At 43.2% G+C, this 18,177-nt stretch overlaps 1 protein-coding gene across 3 annotated transcripts in view; it reads right to left on the bottom strand.

Annotated features, from left to right (window-relative positions):
- kcnab2a (potassium voltage-gated channel subfamily A regulatory beta subunit 2a) overlaps positions 1 to 18,177 on the bottom strand; it is an 83,143-nt gene that overhangs the window by 27,036 nt on the left and 37,930 nt on the right. The window contains exon 1 of one of the 3 annotated variants that reach the window (XM_076760971.1): positions 3,330 to 10,955. The exons of the other annotated variants lie outside the window; for them this stretch is intronic. Coding sequence (XP_076617086.1) covers positions 3,330 to 3,541 — 212 coding nt within the window. The 5' untranslated portion in view covers positions 3,542 to 10,955. Of the gene's footprint in view, positions 1 to 3,329; positions 10,956 to 18,177 lie in introns of those variants that run through there. 3 annotated transcript variants of the gene reach the window in all.

The raw sequence follows: 18,177 nt of genomic DNA, 5'->3' as shown, positions 1-18,177 counted from the left end.
AAATGAAAAGTGATACGTATTCAAACTTATTCACCTCAGGATTACTTCGCAGCAGTTTATTTGCTACGCCTAAGCAAATAAACCTGACTCAGAGTCATTCCCTCAAGACCCTTCCTGGGTTTGGCTGCTCGAGAGAAGAGCTGATAACTGGACTGTGAAAAGCAGGGGCTTTACGGGATTGACGCCCCACCTGCATTGCCTTCCCAATCTCCCAGATATTCTTCCATTCCCTGCGCAAGACTACTTTACATAATCATAAGCCATTTTGTGTGCATCATTAATTCAGTCCTGACTGAAGCCATTTAATCATTCCTTGGAGGAGGTGCAGGCTCACACAGTCAAGCTTGATGATTTTCACCAGTCATGTCATGCAGGCCCGGTGTCACATTACAGAACGGCTCAGTCTTTGGTGAGGAGGCCCACTAAAGCTGCCGCAATCTCTCCATACCTTGAAAAGATGTTCATGCCTTGCCTCATTGGCCTTGTGGGGGAGGTCATTTCATAACCTGCATCCTTGCCCATAGATGTAGACTGACAGTCTTGATTCAAGCTCAAGGCTGCCATTCAAGGGAACCGAGAGGAGTGTATGCAAATGAGGCTGATCTGAATTTCACACTGCTATTCTGCAGCGTGGATAATCGTGGAAAGTTTTGTTGGGTGGATAAGCCCTGACTGTATTCTTTTTGGGGAACAGTTATGAAATCGTATATAAAATAAAATAAGGTCTTCAACTGTCAAACTGGGAGATGAAAAACGGAGTTTAACAAAGAAACAATCTCGTGCTCAGGGATGAAAGGAGAAACGCATGGCCATGCTAAATGGCTTGCGAGCTTCAACTCCGAGAGGCATGTTTGAAAGATACACAGTGACATGAGCACAGATCACTCCAGCCTACTGTACTTCCTCTTGGGCACAGTGCCTACACCAGCACTAACCTTAGCACTCTCCCTTTCTTTCACTCTCGCCTTGCTTCCCTTTCATTCGCATCTCTTCAGAACCACAGAACAATATGTTGTACCCTCGGCGCATGCATCCCTAAGCTTCATGCTGCATTTAGGCCTGCATTACCTTCAGTTTACATCAGACACACAAACATAGAGCCCCTTATGTGCTTTGGACTACACTGCGGAAATGAAGAACACAAACAGCCGCTGGCCCCCCCGAGCTGAAAACGACTTTACTCATTCAATATCATTAGCCTCAATAATGACAGTGTGCCAACATGGTGAGGCAGCCGCCAGCGAATCAGATGCAAAGCATTCCAATGTGCCTTCAGACAATAGTACTGAGGCTGAGTAATGCGTTTCCACAAATCAACGCCCGATCTTAATTGAGTCTGTCAGCAATCACCATACCAGTCATTTTTCACCCAAAAAGCAGATTCTGCTTTAAGGGCATCACCTTGGACTTCTTCCTCTTAAGGTTTGCAGCATTAAAAACATTATTTGAGACGATAAACTATTTATTTCGATATTAACAGTTCTGTCAGAAATTTTACAGTACCTTTAATGGAGGCTCTTCGTTAGCCTCTATACTGTGCAATTTCTGCTGCGGATTTAATATTGCTGCACAAACAAATATCTGTACATCATATCTAACATCGCTCTGTACTTAAGTGTGTTCAAACATATTTATTTTCAATCAGAAAAACTAGCAGCACCTTTTAGCAAAACACACACAAAAAAAACGGCTAACACTTTGCTACTCAAAACGATGCTTGAAACACGGAAGACGACCACAGTATTGATCAATATTTGTACATATCATCATAATAAGCTGCTAGTTAGAACAGCGTATGAACAAACACAAGCAGGAAATATGTATCTTGTGATGTTTGCAGCTGTGCTACAGCGTACGGATGCAGGTCTGTGGTGTAAAGCTTGTGATTTGAAATCATTTTAAAGGCTGAATGAACTCTGCGATACAAAGCGGATACACTGCATTTACAGCCAGCGTGCTGCAGATCATAATGTACTGTACCTCACCACACTGGAAAGTAATGTGAACTCATTCTCTCACCAACACTGCCTACAGATTTTGTGTTCCTCCTCTGCTGTTCAATTTGGCATTTGCTCCTCTACCCTCAGTGCTTCAATATGCATTAAAACATACTCCACTTCATGATCTGCTCCCTTTTCAGCCCCGGTGTCAAAGATGGAATCATTTGAATACTTTACCACAGAAATAGAAGACACTGGCATTTTGTCAGAAATGCTTTTCTGAAAGTAAACCTTTGCCTAAATGTTAAATATGGGGTATGGTAGATCATTTGTCTTCATGTCCCTCGGGGTTTCCACAGACACACAGGCTAAAAAATCCCATAAATAACTAACCCTTTCATCCACAATGTCAGAATGAAAGCTCCAGAACTGTAAATACTACAATAGAGCAGTAATCAGTAATCAGCTGACTGAAGGGGTGGCATGAATATTCAATGCAGCATCATGTCAACATACAATGTTGTGGGCAAAAGCAATAATTATGCAAAGTGTTTGTTTTCACGGCACGTCAGGGACCCTCCTTAATATGACAGAAAGGGGTTTTCTAATAGTGACAGCTACTTTATGAAGCTGTGACTCAGTGATTCGAAGTATATCTGATTTGAATCTGTTTCTAAGTTGAACAAAAGACGCTGCAGTGATAATAATCAATAGAAACTCATTTTATAAGAAATTTAAAACTGCGGCATCAGTATAAGGCAGACAAACACAAAAATGGTGTTTTATGATAACGGTATTTTTGCATTTGGGAGGCTAATATGGGAAAATACCAATTAGTGTCCCCTTTAAAGCTGAACAAAGGCAGCTTGTTGTACTTTGTAACTCCTGCACGAAATGGATTAGACATCAATGGCCACCAACTTAATTTAAATAACATGCCAACCACTTAGTTTTATCACATATGTCTATATATATTACAATTTGCTAATTTTTCCTTCTGAGATCTTGCGGTTTTTGATGCTCAAATACATAAAAAATGGCAGGCAAATAAAAGTTTGGGGAGGAAAATTGATTAGTGATTGCCACAATGAAGCACCTCTGGTAACTGGTAACTGTCATTAATCTTAAACTGGTGGGGTTTGGCAGCTCTGAACAGACGGAGTGAGGAACAAAAACTGCCAACGGAATGGCAAATAGCGAAAAATGGCCCGTCTTCGTCATGTACTATAGCCTGAGCCAAAGAACTGATGGTCATCGTTCTAAATCTACTTCAGCAGGGGGAGATAAATCCTGTAGTTTATGATCCACTCAAATCTTTCATACACTGTCAGTCAGAAATTTTATGGGCCAAACTTACAGCGACCAGTAAACACTTCAGACATGCCCTACCTATACTTCATGCCAGTCTTCATGCTTTGCTCGCTGGAGGAAGGCACACTCTGAACAGAGAGTTGTCCCAGGCTGCGAGCCACCATTGCCACTGCTCTGAACTTGCTGCGGGTGCCTGTGTTGGGGCTGTTGGCATTCTGTCGGTTTAGCCGATCCTCCGTGTTGCGGCTCACACCCCCACGATGGTCCGTGCACACCAATGACACCTGCATCCTGGCTGTTGGCCGACTGTCCCAATTGTAGATACTCTTAATTAAACCTCCTCTGGCTAAATCAGGTAGGTCAAACTCCCAGAGGTGGAAAGCCTGGGAATCCTCCGAGGAGCGTGAGGCAGTTCAGTTTGTAGGATGCAACTGCTATGAATCCAGCCTCACACACACTGTGCCTCTGCAAGAAATCACTGCCCAGTCGCTAAAGTGACCGACCAGCTCACAATGTTGAGCAGAAAAAGAGTTGCAGAGGGGTGGGAGCGCAGATCAGAATGTATTGAAGCAGCGAAGGATCGCTGATCATGTGAAAACAAAATCCTCTCGAAGGAAGTCCAAATCCAAGCACATTACAGCATCTGTGCCTCAGCTGGTGTGAGAAAATGTGCAATCACTGCAGACTTCAGGTACATGAAACGCAGGTCCAGTACAAAGCTATAAATAACAGAAAAATCAAAATCTTCTAAACACCAGAGTCCAACAAAAAAATCAGCGCTTTTATGAATTCCTCTCTGCAAGTTTTTCCTTGACTCATCCGGGTGTCCTCCTCTTGCTTTATCATTTAATCAGAAGCTCATCAGAGGCTGACAGGCAGATTTAGAGTCTTGCAATTTTCTTTTAAAGCGGAGCTTGGTGCTAGAGATAACACCTCTTGCTGCCAAGCTTTAAGAGTGGAAACGCATAGATCCTCACAAAGAAATGGAGAGAATAAAACACGAATACACAGTTCCAGGAGGTGTTCATCTCCCCTTCTGAATCCGCCTTGACAGTTGCGCTGGCTGCTGAATATTCTAGTGAATGCTACTGCATGTTAGCAAAAGGGCAACCTCACATTCACTTCTCAGCTCTGACCGTTGCCTGGATTAAACTTACATCTGTATGCCTTGTGCTCAGTGTAAAGCGGCACGGTGCACACAGGCAAAAGATGGGAGGAGAGAGAGTGAGAGAGAGAGAGAGAGGGAGGGAGGGAGGGAATGTGGTGGGAGGGATATGAGGAGAGGCTATGAGGAGGAATATTCAGAGAGCTACAGCAGCGTGAGAGCAAGGCATTGAAATCTGTTGTGTTTCCAGCAGCACTCTTAAGAAAAGGGTAGTGCGTGTTTTGTGCTCTTCTTTGTCCATATGCTGCCCTGCAGTATGGTTTAATATAGTTAATTCTGTCCGAAGAAAAAGAGGATGGCTGAATGCTCAGTGGTCAGGACTTTGCAATAGCCCATGGTCCCAGAAAAGGGGGCTCTCACGTGGATCTGTTCAACTGGCCATGAAATATTCATTATGTAACTTTATCTGTGACAATATACGTCCACGGCAGGGCTGTCACAGACATAACCGAGATGCTGCTTTTTTGTGCTTAATTCCTCGTGCCGGGACGATAATATTGCATGTGATTAAAAGGAATGATTTCATCTGGCATATTCTTAAACTTAGCAAAGCAATGATTAAGGTTGCAGGACACAGCTCCTGTGTACTACTGTTAAATAGCTTTCATTACTGGTAATCAGACACTGATCTGATGAACAATAAAAGCATTCTGAGTCAGCGCAGGTAGTAAGCGTGAATGGTGAAAATATGATAATGGTTGGGGGTTGTAAGTAAACACCACAGTAATTGGACGCAATGCAAGAGTGGCTGCAGATTGAAGAGACAGTAGATGAGACACATGCTCCCAGTAATATAATACTGAAGCTTATCTGAGGGGACCAGCTAGTGTGCCGGGGAGATAATTAAAAGAGATGCCATCAGGAGCAGACATGTATAGTAAAGCAGTGGAAGAGGCGACCTCCATCAAAGGAATCCAGCAAACAGGCTGTTGCTAACTGACAGCCCTATTCTTGGAGCTATGACCTTTTGGTCTCCTGGACTCAAATAGAACCCTGAGGGGAAAGGTGGCTTAATTCAACACAAATCTGATTTAAATTTCACACTGCGAGCGGAGAAGCAGAGCTGAAGAAGACCTTTTCCAACGGTCCTCCTTCTTCCAACAAAGACAAAGTGAGTTTGTGTTTAAAGGGGATGCCTTGGTACTGACATCATATTGAATGTATGACGGCAAATCCATCTCAGCAGCAGCAGCAGCAGCAGAAGCACCATGCAGGCAAGATGGATGGGCTCTTGTGGTGTTACGTCCTGCACTTTGGGTCAGGGTGATGGGGAACTTATCTGGGGCTGATGCCATACCCTCCACCAACTCTCACTGCTCGTTTTGACTGAGCGTATGAGAGCAGGAGTCTGACCTGGCGTCCCTTTACCACGGGGTACGGTCCACGCGCTCACCGCAAGTGCTGTGGAAACGTGATGCCGCGATCCCCGCCCGCAGGAGTTGTGACATGGGGACAGTACGGAGAAGTGGGAGAGGCCGGGGACAGGAGTTCAGGCTGAACAGATACAGTGACGGTCAGTGATCCAAGCTAAGCACAAAATCCCACAGCCCCAGCTAGATATGGGGACATCCAGCCTAAGGCACACTTCGCAATAATCAAGCAATGGGGTAAAAAAAAAAAAAAAAAAACCTGTTTGTTGAGTTACAACCTCCATCACAAAGTGTATTGTTCGGGGTTTTACTACTCTGCCAAGGTTTTTCATGGCTGCTGAAATCATATGACAACTGATTTCTTTTACTACACCATTTAAGTCCTTTGCCGACCGTTGATTCATCTGCGTCAGAAAATCTCCACATTTATTGACTAGCGTGCAATGCGAAGTAATCAATACAGGCATGCATCACCCGACAGGCTGGCGATCCATCACCTAAATGAATCTATAGCTTAACCATTTTTCACATGCAAACCACACTGCACTAGCCGTATTCATCATCTTTATTCACTGTAACGGTCATATAAAAAGTTAAAATAAAAATGGCACAACACCACACGCACGGAAGCCTTGTAATTAATAAATACACTAGGAGCTATAAACTGCCACAAATATATGCCAACAGAGTGAGCAACAAACAGGCTCAATCCAATAAACCATGGCTGTCACACTTACTATGATTTAATAATTCGTAACAGGCACATCTGCCAACTTTCTTCAGATTGACAGCACGCGTTTCATTTCCCTTTGACTATATCTAGAAAACAAAAAAAAAGGACCAAAAGAGCAGACAAACAGAAGAGACGATCATTAAAGCTGACTGACACCTTATCACTGCATGGTGACATGTGTGGCTCTCTTGAAAAAAAATCAGTGTTAGCAGGCGATCACTGCGAGCATGCCTCAGTGACATTTTAAGGGCCTACACCTACTGCTGTCAAGCGAAAAGATGATTAGTGAAACCGTTTATATTTAGTTAGAAACCTGCGACCTTGTTCCACATGTGCCCACTTATCAACGTGTAACACTCCTGCAGTGCATTTGTGCCTTTGCTGAAGGGAAGGTCTTTCAATTGCATGACAGAAAGCACCTCTATGTTTATTTTATTGCTGAAGTTTTCACTTGCAAGACACATAAAATTGCACCGCAGAGGACGTGTTGCCTCCTGGACTGCTCGTGAACCCCGAGTGAAAGTCAGTCTGAACAAACGGTGACACTTTAATCAGGACTTCCTCTTCTCAACGCTATTGTAGAGCGAACACTGGCCTGAACTATGAGCTGCTTTGTGTTCATTCATCAGAGTCTGTTGGAGCAAATTTGGAATGAACCCCTATTCATTGCGAGTCACAAGATAAATCAGTCATAAAGGATGCTGAACTAAAAATAAGAAACTCTGATCTCCACATAATGCCTCAGAGTGCGGCTTTTAAATTGCTCATTAGTGACATTGTGTTTAGGGTGCACACGGAAAGGGTGAGTCAGGATTTAATCAACACGGTGCATGGCTGTTCTTTAATGATAAAAAGTCATTTCTGTATCAGTGCAGACGCAAAGAAGTGAACAATACCTGAAAACCAAGCCTATCAGTTCCCATTATTAGTGCTGGACTCAGTAGCTGGTTGTTCGATTATGGTACTGCACAAATCTCAGAGTAAAGAAAAGAAATCCATCTCCTCCCACTCCACTATTTATAATAATGCCCCCCCCCTTGTGTCGTGGCCTTCGTCTCCTTGCTTTGATTAAGTGCCTGATTTGTGGTTATCCAAAAATCTACTGAGCTGCTAAAATCCCTCTCAGACACTCAATCACTGTGAGCGAACGCAGAGTCCTGATAGGGCCCTGCACTTCATTCAACATGTGGGGGAGGAGGAGGACAGAGATATATAGCAGCAGAACATGTGTGTTCCTCTCATCACGACTACAGCCCAGTGAAATTCACAAATACCAACAACAGTCTTTTTCAGGAGTGTGAAGAGGGAAAATAAGTCTTGAAAACATCAATATTGAGATTCACGTTTGCCATGTAGGCCAACAGCTGCAAACACAAGCAAAAGCTGTAAAAAAAATAAGCTGTGGAAATGTATCCCACTTATTGGCAATCCTACATCCCTGATCACCAACGCTAGAAAAGAAAGCTGAACACACACACACACACACACACACACACACACACACTGAAGCACACACACAATTAAAATTATTGGATTTTTCTGGTCATCCTTGCAGCTTCGGTCGACAGGAAAGTTGGCAATCAATGATGCCATACCATAATGAATCCTCAGTGGTCCACCCTGGCCGTACGGGAGTGTTTGTTTCGACAGCTGCCCTCTCTCAAACTACAGCGTGCGCACTGCAGCTAAGGAGCACTGTGGCAGAAAGGGGAAAACAACTACTGTAATCGACAGAGCGTTAGAAACTACTCTGACCACAGAGGTACTGTGGGGTACAGTCATGAGCAGTGATCCTTCACCACAACGGCAGCATTAGCTCTAAAAATAGGCACTGGCTCTCTGAATCAATTCTACACAGTGAGCCTGGACAAAATACACAGAACGCCTTTAGCCACTGTGAGGGGATAGGGACACCCAAATTTGACATTTGTCACCGCAGAGAGCGCCTCGTGCGGTCTTTTCACTAATGTGCTCTCAGGGGCAGTCTGGGTTCCTCCATCAAGCTGGGATTGGCACATTGGGGGCTGCTGCAGAGTGCGAGGCCTGAACTGTCCAAACTAGTTTAGAGGGCACTGGCTTTCTGCAGCCCTCTGCAGACACGGCTGCAGAAAGCCTCTGATCAGGACTCCTTTGAAATCTACAATTAAATGAAGGTTTAACACCTTAAAGACCTTCAAGCTGGGTAAACAGAATAACCCATACTCATGAATATATTAAGTCACAGAGAGCTTGACTGCTTCATCTAAATTCTAGCTCAGCCTTTGTCTGCGTACATCTGTCACAGGCACCCGGCCAGGACAATGTCATTTGTGGCAGGTGGCGATTGTTAGTGCGGTGTACGACCGGCTACAGAGAATGACCACGGTTGTATCATGTGTAACTGTTGGCCAGCTGTCCACTGGAGGTTTAAGTTCCACTGACTGAGGGTTTAATTGAACGGCATTACTGAGGATTCGAGTAACCCAGTGAAAAGGATGGCGTCCCTGAGATGGGGGGGTGGTGAGGAGAGTGTGTGTGCGCGCAAGGGAGTGGGTGAAAGGGCTTAAGAGAGAGAGAGAGTTAATGGAAAGTGAAGTGAGGTCACACAGATTGACAGTGTTGATCGACAGATGTGGTAATGCTTTTCTAGCAGCTTAATACATCCAGAGTCTTTCTGTGTGTCTAAACATTTATAATGGCTCACCGTTTCATCACTGTAATGAGGATGTAATTAACTGAAGCACATATATTAGATAGATATTACAATATTGCTATCTATAGGTTATCTTAGCATGAGTGTTTTGTGTCTAGATTTTGGTTACATAAGTCAAATAACAACTGTACTAATTGCTGATCTGAATGATCTCAAATGTAAACACAAGGTTTTAAATAGCTGCAATACAAAGAATGTCGAAAATAAGGTTTAGCTGAGGTTAAATACTATCTCAGTGATTCTGGGAATTCCTGAGGAAACAGAGGAGTGAAGAGAGACACGGGTCACATCTGCGGGCAGCGAGTGCTGTAATTCTTAACTCTCCAGTGAACATGACAGATTCCCAGCAGACAGCAGGGCTCAGGAGGAGATGTCGTTTCAGCTGTCCCCGCTGACACATCTAACAGAGCAGGAGAGCTGAGACAATCAGAAATAGAGGACAGGGAAGCCCTGATCTTATGTAATATAAAGTCATTACTATGCCTTTTGGCTTTAGCTAAAAAGGCTTTGTGATAAAAACAAATTCTATGTTATTGTAAATTTGGGAAACAGTGACCTTTAACAGCATATTTTCATGATGCTGTTTATACTATAAACAGATACATAAGAAGATTACTATAAGCAGATACATATCTCTGAAATATTGTACTTTTCATTCAGGGTGCAGTAGAGTGAAGGCACATTGTGAGTTTAAGTAAATACGTTGACCATCACCAAAAGCAGAGGCGATTTCAGCATCACTGCTTGTGTAACAAGGTGTGCTTAAACCAAACAGGGCTGAGTTACACGGTCCCTTGCTAATCTGAGGGAAGAGAGAGTGAATGGAGGAAGCAGAATAATCTGTCCTGGTCAATGGAAGATCGTCCTGCCTGCCTGTGTGCATTAGTACCGAAGGGAACGTTTGCACAGAGAAGCATTGCTGGGCAGAAATGTTTTCTATTGCACGCATTTCAGTGGAAAGACGTGGCTGCAGGCTCTTGGAGCTCTGGCATCTTGTGTCCAAGACTGTTTTAAGAAATTTGAGTTCAAAAGCCGGCGAGGGGACCTGGTCTAGAACCCACAGCCTTAAAAAAAATTCAAGACACGACAAGCCGTCTTTCAAAAATACAGAAAGGAGCATGGCAGCATCTTTTAGAGGTCTTCAACAGCAATGATCATGTGCTACTTTGAATCTGGTTTTGTTAATGTAAACAACACGTGAACACAGTATGTTCTTATTGACTAAATGACTAAATGGTTGATGATTGGGGATTTTATTTCGTCAGCTACTGAATTCAAATGTGGTACATTGCAGGGGTCAATTCTGTTCCGTCCTGACTACTGTTACAACATATCATTCGCTAACACAACGTCTCTTTCCATTATGTTTTTGCAATCAAATTTTACAAGCTAATTAACATTTTTCTACCAAAGTTGGCTAAAAATGGTTTCACAGAAGAAGAAGAAGCATCATTTACAGAATGGAAGAAGCTCGAGCACTGTGTCAAAACGACTGACAGCTTGGTGAGTCTTTTTTAGGGAAAGAATGCAGCCGGTGGTGCCACATTATTTTCACACAGGTAGCTACTTAGCAACTGGCTGGATAGAGTATAAGTCAAGTGCAAACCCTGACAGAAAATGGACAGTTTGCAGCTGCACTTTCACGCATTTAGTCAACACTGAAAATCTAAAAAGTAGACAGATGACATAAGCTGTTCCATTCTTGTTTATATAAATATGTGTATTAACTCAGATTTTTAAACAATAGATGATCTATTATTTTACTATGTAGAATAAACTGCAAGCAAACAACCAACAGGAAAGAACAGTTTTATAACAGTCTTCTGGTAACATGTTGGCCACGACGATCCAAACATCTATTACACTCAATGACCCATCGCTTGATAGCAAATGCCATTTGAACATAAGCTTTTGAGTGTTCTGTCATATTACTGTCAAATCAAAGTGGTTAAACCAAGCTTATGAAACAGATGGTTGCTATTTATTTCTCAGCTAGTGATTCCGTGTCCCTGGCTGGCCTCTACCAGTGGAACATACAGACACAAAGCTGCTCTATAATGTGATCAGGCTGCCGTTGGTAAATCCCTGACCTAGCCTTTCTGAGAGGTCAAACCAGTTTTGACCTTTTGCCCGGTGGTCCAGGCCTGACATCTAAGTCTATGCCACATTGTGACCTTAAAATAACAATGGAACAATCTGAGAGGAAATATTAGGCAGACCACAATATACACAAATGCTACAGCTTAACAGCAAGAACCAAGAAGGGAAATAGGAGACAGACAAAAAGAAAAATACACAAGTAAAGTGTTTGTTTGTACAAAAAGAAATTAGGCCAAAGCTGTAGTTTAGGAGTCAGCGAGGATACTGAGTTTCCTCAATCATAAAACCAATAAATACGGAGACCATGAAAGGATCAGAAGAATCAACAGAGCATGAGAAATGTAGGACACAGCCAGGAGAGAGAGTCCTATCAAATTCACAATGAAGTAACAGAAGGAAATATGATGACAGGTTTAATTTAAAATAGACACAAAGCTTTAGGCGTGACCTGTGTTTTCTGCTTTATAGCGCAGCAACACCTGCATTAAACAAGGTCAGGACCTGGTTTTCCCTGCATTTCTGAAAGATCACCCAAGCGAGAAACTGAAAACTTCCCCCTTCAATAAATATGCAAGCGGGACCAGAAAACCACAGAAATGTACTAAAAGCTTTGGTTCCCTCTTCACTGGGATCGCCTCGTAAATGAGAAACACTTTTTGCTAAGTATTCCCTACCTGCAACCTACAGGGGGAACTGCAAGAACAACACTTTCCTGCATGTGACGATTTACATCCATCATGTTTTCTGTTGCCTAAGGACCCATTGTTATTTATTATGGTATCACACCTCCAGAGACAGAAAAACTAATCAAAGTACGATTTCCAACAAATGTAACACTGATGCAGCACATTCTGACACAGCACAATGAGATGCTCACAACAGAAGGAAAGCAATAGATATGGCCCTGGGAGAACTTTTAAACAAACAAAACTTCACATTTTATTCGGAGACAAAACTTGACAGTTTCGGAAATGTGTGCTGAATGTTGTTAAGTAACGACTTTATGGGATCCAAAGTGACAGTGGCACATTCTAAAGCCTGAGTGTCTAAAAGGCTGGGGACAGTGGAGAGGGCCTCCTACGTCCTGTCACTACTGGGTATTCATAAAGTACAGAGCATTCGCCCTGCAGCCTCCAGTGACACACACACACACTATCATACACACACACTGTAAGACATGAAGAAAAAGGCACGGTAAAAGCAGAAAGCCTTGCAAGTATATGTTAACAGAGGTGTAAATCATCACCAGCTAGGCTTAATTAAAAACAACACGTCCTGAAACACAGCTTCCAGCACATTCAGCAGCATGACGATGGACAGAACAGGTATAAAAGTGCTCTAACTATTTCTATTTGTGGAATAGCAACAACATGGCCTGTGTTTTACATAGGATTGACATAATTGCTAAACTGAAAAAGAATCAATACAAAAAGCCTGATTGTCTGGGACGCGCTCGCTGCTTTGAACATTAACTAATGGTGATATCTGTGATGGAAATGGAAGGGATGGAAACTGGATCACTGGAAGGAGCAGCACTTAAAAGACCTTTTATTTCTTAAGAATTTGGTTAAAATGTGTCAAATGAAAGCAACAGTAACCACATGTGTGACAAGGCTACGACCCCTGTGAGGTTCATGTCTGCGTTTCTTGACATAAATGAGAGACATCAAAGTAAAAACTCTGGTGTAACGCAAGCAAATACAAAGGCTTACACATCAGAAAGCTGCAACATCGTAAAGCAGCAGTAACCAGTTACGACAATGACTGATGACGCTGTTTCATAGTACAATAATCCACGGTGAAACCACACACATAGCTAAAACTGATGTACTGACCCATAGATTGTGATCATGAGGACATCTGGTTTTGCTCCCATAAATGAGCGACTTAAATTGAAAAACAACAATCAAAACAAGCTAGAATTGTGTAATCCCTGGCATTCCCACCTCTTCCGCCCCCACACAATATTTCTGACTAGAACATTCTGACAAGCCGTCACACTCGGCCAGCCAGAGATAGCTCAAGGAAGAACTGGAGAGGTCACCACTGGAAACCAAATCTATATCACTCCTAAGCCCTAAACATCATCTCCCACTCTGGTGGCGAAGATAAAGCGCGGCCACTTCTGCGGCTCTCGTCAATGGAGCAGGATTGCGAGGCGGTGGGCTTGAGGTAAAATAGTGGATGAACAGGTTAAGCTGCAGCCCGTTCAGCTGTATCCAGCTGCAGCTGTGGATACAAGTCTGTGGCTAAATTTAGCTCTGGAGTAGGGGATCGCCTGAAGAAAAACGTCACAGTTGCCCAAGCTGACACACATGCTGCAGTGCTGCCGAGATTGAGAAAAAAATACCTAATAACAGTTAAGAGTGGCTCAGTGCAGATTCATGTCCACACCAAAAGGTTTGTGTGTATATATCAGTGAGAAATAAGCAAATGAGACCGAGACGAGTGTGTCTGTGAGATTAAGAGAGAGAGACAAATGTTAAGACATTAAGAAAACATGTTTGAATGACGCTTTGAAGCAGAAGCAATGAACTTAAAATAATAATAAGACCTAAGACTTAATTGTGCATTGACATGGAAATTTGTCTTGCATCTCAAGATCCAACAGGCATCAGATCAACATAATACAGCATAAAAACAGCTAAACATAAATGAAATCCCAACCTAAAAGGCCGTCTTCAACAATCTCACAGCCCTGTGTGAGGCCCATGCTGCCACCTGGTGGCAGGGCTGCTATCTTACACGGCTTTAGTCATGTTTTGTTTCAACAGCAGGCTGAGCTCATGAGGAACTGATATACATTAGAAATAGTTGGCAGAGATGTTCAACAGCGTATGGCTGCAGAGAATGCTGTACTTGCTGCGTTCAGTGAATGCACTATGGCACTGAGTGCAGCGGGAGGCGTTTACGACGTGCAACAACTCCTGCTGCTAACATGCAACATCTGCACCATCTAGTGGAAATCAGCTGTTACTAACAGACCTGCTTAACGGGGGCTCAAATGATCACATTTGACCCTGAGGATGGAATGTACAGTAAATTCAACACATTGGAGGGTTTCGTGCTTCAAGATCAAAGTGGATTTTTTAATAGTCTATCCATGTTTGCTCAAACTTGCAGAAGATCTGAGATGAAAAGCAAAGCATTTGAAGGCATCCCTTGGGCTCTGAGAAATTTTGGACATTTTTCCAACTTCCTTTTTTTTTTTTTTTAAATAAATGCTTAAAAAATAACTGGCAGATTAATTCATAATTAAAATAACCAGTTTCCAGCCCTGATATATGTCAATATTTTTTCATACTAACAATGAATCAAGGGGTACTCATAGTGCTGAAAGTACCACCCAATGTTGGAGCTCAATGGAGCTTTTTGGCCTTTTGTTTTGATTTTACAACCCACAACTGTGAGTATAAGATACTTGAATCAACCCACCAGGCAGAGATTTCCAGCACAGAAAGCTCTTATAAACCCACCGTACACTGCCTGACCAACACTAACCAGCAGACAGAAATAGAGTCTGGTGAATTTGGTTGAGCATCTAGCAGCTAAAAACTCATCCTACTCAGAACAGACATCAAATACTGACCTCATTCATCAGGTGGCCATAACACACACACACACACACACACACACACACACACACACACACACACACACACACACACACACACACACACACACACACACAAAAAAAAAATGCTAATACTCCTCTGTCTCTGCAGCTTATGTAAATTACCTTTCAACATGCCTGTGATGAGGTGTCAATGGTGCATGCATAAGGTTTTTTGGGGGGGTTTCCTGACCCCTAGTGGCTAAACCTCATTTAAAGCACCTTCACTAAAACAGCTAAAACAAAACACGAAGTCGCTGTCTAATCAATGGTGTTTAAAGATATTCAAACTTTGAGATACATTTCATTATATACAGGTGAAAAAACACCTTTTTAGTCAAATTAACCCAGATATAATGTGTCCACCTGCATTGGACATCAAGGGACAGGTTATGGTCAAACGTAGCTTTGCATGTATGAATGCCTAAGTGGTGGTCATTTCCATGTCCATTAGTGTTAAGTCACTCCAGAAATCTATACCCTGCCAATCAAGCTCCATATAGCTCAAACAGGAGACACAAGGTTTCCTGTCTCGCCTCGCTGAACCTGAGCTGGCTCCTTTCCTCGCCGCCTGGCTCTTTCAGTCGGAGGACATGGACACTGGGGAAAGTTTTCCGGTGTCCAAATGGGCCTGCTGAGTTGTGGTATTTTGTTTCAAGGGCAACATAATGGAAATAGAGGAATCCTTTCCCTTAATTTAAATTTCACAATATTTCCCATCTTAAAACCACATGATCAGGAATATTTCTAAGACTAAGGGTGGCTTCGAACCATGAGTACTCACTCACCTGGACACATATGAGGATTAGATAAAAGACCATCTGATAGGTCTGTCAAAAAGAGTGTGCACGTATGTGTGCAGAGAGTGAGCCAGAGATAAAAAGAAGAGTGGGATATGATAATATAAACTTTTTGCCTGTGTTTGTTGGAAAAGGTGATGGCAGCGAGAAGAATGGTTAAATGTGACTGAGCAGTAATGCTGGCCCGCCTTCCTGACCACACACCTGAAATAATGATGAGTTCGACTCAGAGGTTGCATGTACTTGCTGACCCAATTGCAGCACTAATTACAGAACTGCATGCGATCACGATACAAGAAACGCAGATTCCGGCAGGATTTCCTCCTTTAGATGAGCTAATACTCTTGTGTTCACCAATACCAATAATTAAATACAACACTGCAAAGAAATATCATGAATCACTCTTTGGTTTGTTACTAGATCTATTAGGTTGAACAGAAGAAGACAAAAAGCTCCTGATCACAGATAAACAGCTTTAGTGTTAGTGATACGTAACCAGTATTGATGGTTGCTGTAGGAGCCTTTCCGAGGTTTGTAAGTAAATGACCACACAGGCTCTTTGCAATATTAAACTCCCTTTCTACATGCACACTTGGAAAGCTGCACCCAAGCCCGTCATGGGCCAGTGACTGAGCTTTACACAACAGGGAGGCAACTACGGGCAAGGTAACATGTTGGCGGTGGTGACATACTACACTGCCTCTAGACAACAGTACGACTTGGTCACCTCAGGCATGGCGACAGCAGCCAGCCATACCTGCGTTCTGGTCACTGGCCTCTGTCAAAAACAACAGCAGCCATGCCTGTGTGTGACGAAAGTTATCCATGTCCATGACAATAACAACATCAGCCTAACAAGCCTCATTAGCCGACACAACAGCCGCTAGGCTTACTGCAATGGCTCAATCCTTTGAACAGCAACAGTCCATAAAATAGCGTGTTTGGTTTGCTGTCATTGGGTTGCTGGCACAGAGAAGATGAGCAAATGTTTCAAGTTTTATCTCTTATGGTGCATTAGTTGTGCATTTTATACTTGTTAATAGAGCATTTATGGTTAATCTTGGGAGATATAAAAAACTGTATATACATAAGCACATTAACTCAAGTCTCGGCCTTTGACTTTTTAACTAAATACTGGTGCAACAACCTATGTGACAAAGACTTTTTCAGATAAACCAGTAAGATTTAAAATTTTCTTTTTAGCTTAGGAAGTGGGAGAATTTCATTTCAACTCATAAAAACACTTCACTGAAAAATTGTCAAAATACGTTTTTTTCCACATGCCTGCCGTGAAGGTGTGCAGCATTAATCATCACTGAGTTTAAACACTAAAATAAGGCAAGAAAACACTACGACTCAGACAAATATGTAAAAAACTAAACCTACATTACAATATTCTAAGAGCCAAAATCATAAACAATATCTCAATTAATTTTAGGCTATCTCTATATCATCGACATCTCTCAGTTCTACTTTGAAAACACAGAAAGGATTGATTTCTGCTCTCTACGGCAGGAACACACAGCCAGAGAAGAAGAGAGGCTATCTATAAGATCAAGGGGAAAAGGAAAAGAAAGCCTGAGTGAGATTTTAAGGGGCCAGGTAACTCCTTACGGAGCAGTCTGTCCTTCCAATGTAGTTGGGCAAATATGCCACCGACCTAGATGATTAAAATAAAACCTGAGCCCCAGTACCTTTGCATGAGTGCAGTCTGACCAGAGGACAGAGGGAAACTGAACTGCTACTAACAGAGAAGACAGATGAAAATGTCTGTAAGGGAGGATCTGTTTCTGATGAGACAATTTATTGAACAGCAAAGGTATAAAACTGTGATTTTTGAGGCCAACCTAAACAAAAACACAGATACGATGGCACACACCTGTTCAGTAGACCCTCGAGTATCTGACCTCCCTCGACCACAAAGCTGCTCTCACCTGCTGGTTCTCAGCCTCTCTGTCCAGGTCTCGGGAGAATCCGAGTCGAGCTCTGCCTCCCTCTTACCTGTACTTCATGCCTGTCTGATAGGACACACACTCCTCCATGGCCAGGCCATTCATCTTCAGGAAGTCTTCCATGTTCTTAATCTGAGCAGCGACTCTCTGTTCCCGGAGTCTCTGCAGCTCAGCCTGGTCGGGGGGCCTGGCTGGCGGCTGATTCAGCCCCTGGTCCGAGTGGTAGCGGTTGATTCCGCTCCGGATGCTGTCGCTGTATGACATAGACAGCATCTTGCCGCTGCCGCTGCTGCTGCTCTTCCGAACACCGCTGCCTGGCGCTGCCGGTTTGGGGATCTGCAGGTTTTCAGGAGGACAGTAACTGGACTTGTGTTTGCCGGGAGCCCCCCGGGGGCCACCAGCGTACCCTCCCGCAAACATGCCCCCCCCCCCGCCCTCGTTCTCCTCCTCCTCCTCCTTGTGATGCTGAGGCGACCCGTGCAGTGAAGAATAATGTAGGGA

This window comes from Chaetodon auriga, chromosome 2 (genome assembly GCF_051107435.1).
Source record: "Chaetodon auriga isolate fChaAug3 chromosome 2, fChaAug3.hap1, whole genome shotgun sequence".
Classification (NCBI taxonomy): Eukaryota; Metazoa; Chordata; class Actinopteri; order Chaetodontiformes; family Chaetodontidae; genus Chaetodon; species Chaetodon auriga.
Note: the sequence above shows the minus strand (reverse complement) of the source record. Positions and strands in the feature narration are given on the sequence as shown.